The sequence below is a fragment of the Priapulus caudatus genome, unplaced genomic scaffold (assembly GCF_000485595.1).
Source record: "Priapulus caudatus unplaced genomic scaffold, Priapulus_caudatus-5.0.1 Scaffold658, whole genome shotgun sequence".
Lineage (NCBI taxonomy): Eukaryota > Metazoa > Priapulida > Priapulimorpha > Priapulimorphida > Priapulidae > Priapulus > Priapulus caudatus.
Genome location: NW_014577719.1, coordinates 20,888 through 22,913, shown reverse-complemented (window position 1 = coordinate 22,913; position 2,026 = coordinate 20,888). Strand labels below are relative to the sequence as shown.

The window sequence follows — 2,026 nt, the reverse complement described above, 5'->3', positions numbered from 1 at the left end:
ATTATATATATTACTCTTGATCAGCTATAACAACGACCTGACGTCAGAAAACCAGACGTACGCTGAGAACTACGCCGCTATTCGCTGGACTCCCCTCCAGGCGGCGCTGCTGCAGCAGCTCTACACGCACACCGAACTTTCGATGCAATGCAATCGTTCGAATGGCGATCGCTTTCCGGTTCGTATATTCGCACGCAGAGGAGCGCTTCGATCGCTAGCCAGAGCCAGACAAGTGTCACATTATAATGACGCCGACATTAGTAGCAAATTACGGGATACTTTCTTGTATTAAGTTTGAAAAGGATCATCCGCATTATCTTTTTTATACTTATTATAATTATTGTTTGTATATTATGGGAGTCTTGTGCGGACGCTCATTTCATCCTGAGATGGTAGCGCCGTACGTGGGTGGTTTAGTGTGCGATCGAAGCGCCGTCTCTTACGTGTTATCCAACTACGTTATCTTAATCGAAATCGTAAAGAGTAATCAGTATGTAAGAAAATCGATACATGTATCATATATATTTATATATATATATATATCGATATATTTTTTAACATAGTTTAGATCGAGTTTCTCTCACATCAACTGTTATGTATATGTCTGCAGTCTCATTAATGCATAGTGGCACATAATATAGTCTCGCCCACATGATCTCGTCTTCTAACTATGTAATAATTATGATATATCATTAATATATATTCATGGGATGATATCAGAAGTCGAGTATCCATAATGTACAGTGATACACCGTGTCATCATATTATCTTACTCTTGCTTAAAATGTCTTGTTTCTTAACCGTGTCGAGAAAAATCCCCGAAAGGAAACTAAAAAAGAAACTACTTTACATTTTTGCGTGATTGTTCTGATTGTTGTGATGTTCCTTAATTTTATAGGGCGATTGGAACCAAATGCCACCGACATCCATCTCCCTCCCGTATCCACCTGTCAACCAAAGCTGCAAGAGAAAGGCTCTGCCATTCTAGGTAGCGTGAAAGAAAGCAGGCTCTGCTATTCTAGATAGCGTGAAACAACGGCGGCTCTGCCATTCTAGATAGCGTAAAACAAAGGCGGCTCTGCCATTCTAGATAGTGTGAAACAAAGGCGACTCTGCCATTCTAGGTAACGTAAAAGAGCGGGGGATCTGCTACTCTAGATAGAGTGAAAGAGAGATGGCTCTGCCACTATAGGTAGGGTGAACTTTGGCTGACACCAACCGGTCATTTGAAATGCTCCAAAGATATAGATCGCCAGACGAAACGCGAACGAGTATCACAATTGTTGTAACAATATAGCATTTATTGACATGTCCGGGGGAAGAATGTAGGAAAACATTTGGCTTCCGCTAAAATAGATCGTGGGCTTAGAATAAATAACAAAGAACTACTGATTAGACAGCCGTACAGATGGTGGGTTGGAGCTAGTTTTAGCTCAGAACTCAACCAACAATATTTATCACGATCGAATATATTAATAAATGCAGTTATTTATCGGCAGGATTCTTTGCCAATACATCTTATCACACCAACATTGTAGACATTGAACGTGAGTCTACTTACTAGTCTGCAAACAAAAATATGAATAAACTAAATTAAAAACATGTAAACAACGCAGCGGTAAACCGACGCGCACGCACGCAAATAGCAATGTTAAGATGGCATGCAGGGCCGTAGCCTGCGGGAGAGCTGCCCCCTAGATTTTGGAGAGAGAAAAAGCTCTACTAAAAGAGAATGGTCGTAGTCAGAATGGAGGCTGTACATATACTCAAAGGTGCCTCAAATATCATCTCCTGCGATCAACTTCCTTTTTCAAAATTTTCTGTGGGAGGACACCCAGACCTGTTTCTCACCGCCTCCTTGAAATCCTGGATCCGCCACTGCCCCCCCCCCCCTAGGAATTTGCTCAGCCTACGGCCTTGGCATGACCAGTAGACGCGCTGCTCAATGAGTTAGAGTTGGTACAAAAACGTGATAATAAATGTATACACGAATGACGAAATGCGAGGATTTTATGCGTCGCTGAAT

General features: G+C 41.8%; 1 protein-coding gene across 1 annotated transcript in view; it reads left to right on the top strand.

Annotated features, from left to right (window-relative positions):
- The window catches only part of LOC106812530 (dopamine beta-hydroxylase-like), a 27,461-nt gene extending 25,922 nt beyond the window's left edge, over positions 1 to 1,539 (top strand). The window contains exons 12-13 of the mRNA XM_014816427.1: positions 25 to 178; positions 899 to 1,539. Coding sequence (XP_014671913.1) covers positions 25 to 178; positions 899 to 988 — 244 coding nt within the window. The 3' untranslated portion in view covers positions 989 to 1,539. The remainder of the gene's footprint in view (positions 1 to 24; positions 179 to 898) is intronic.
- The last annotated feature ends 487 nt before the right edge of the window (positions 1,540 to 2,026 follow it).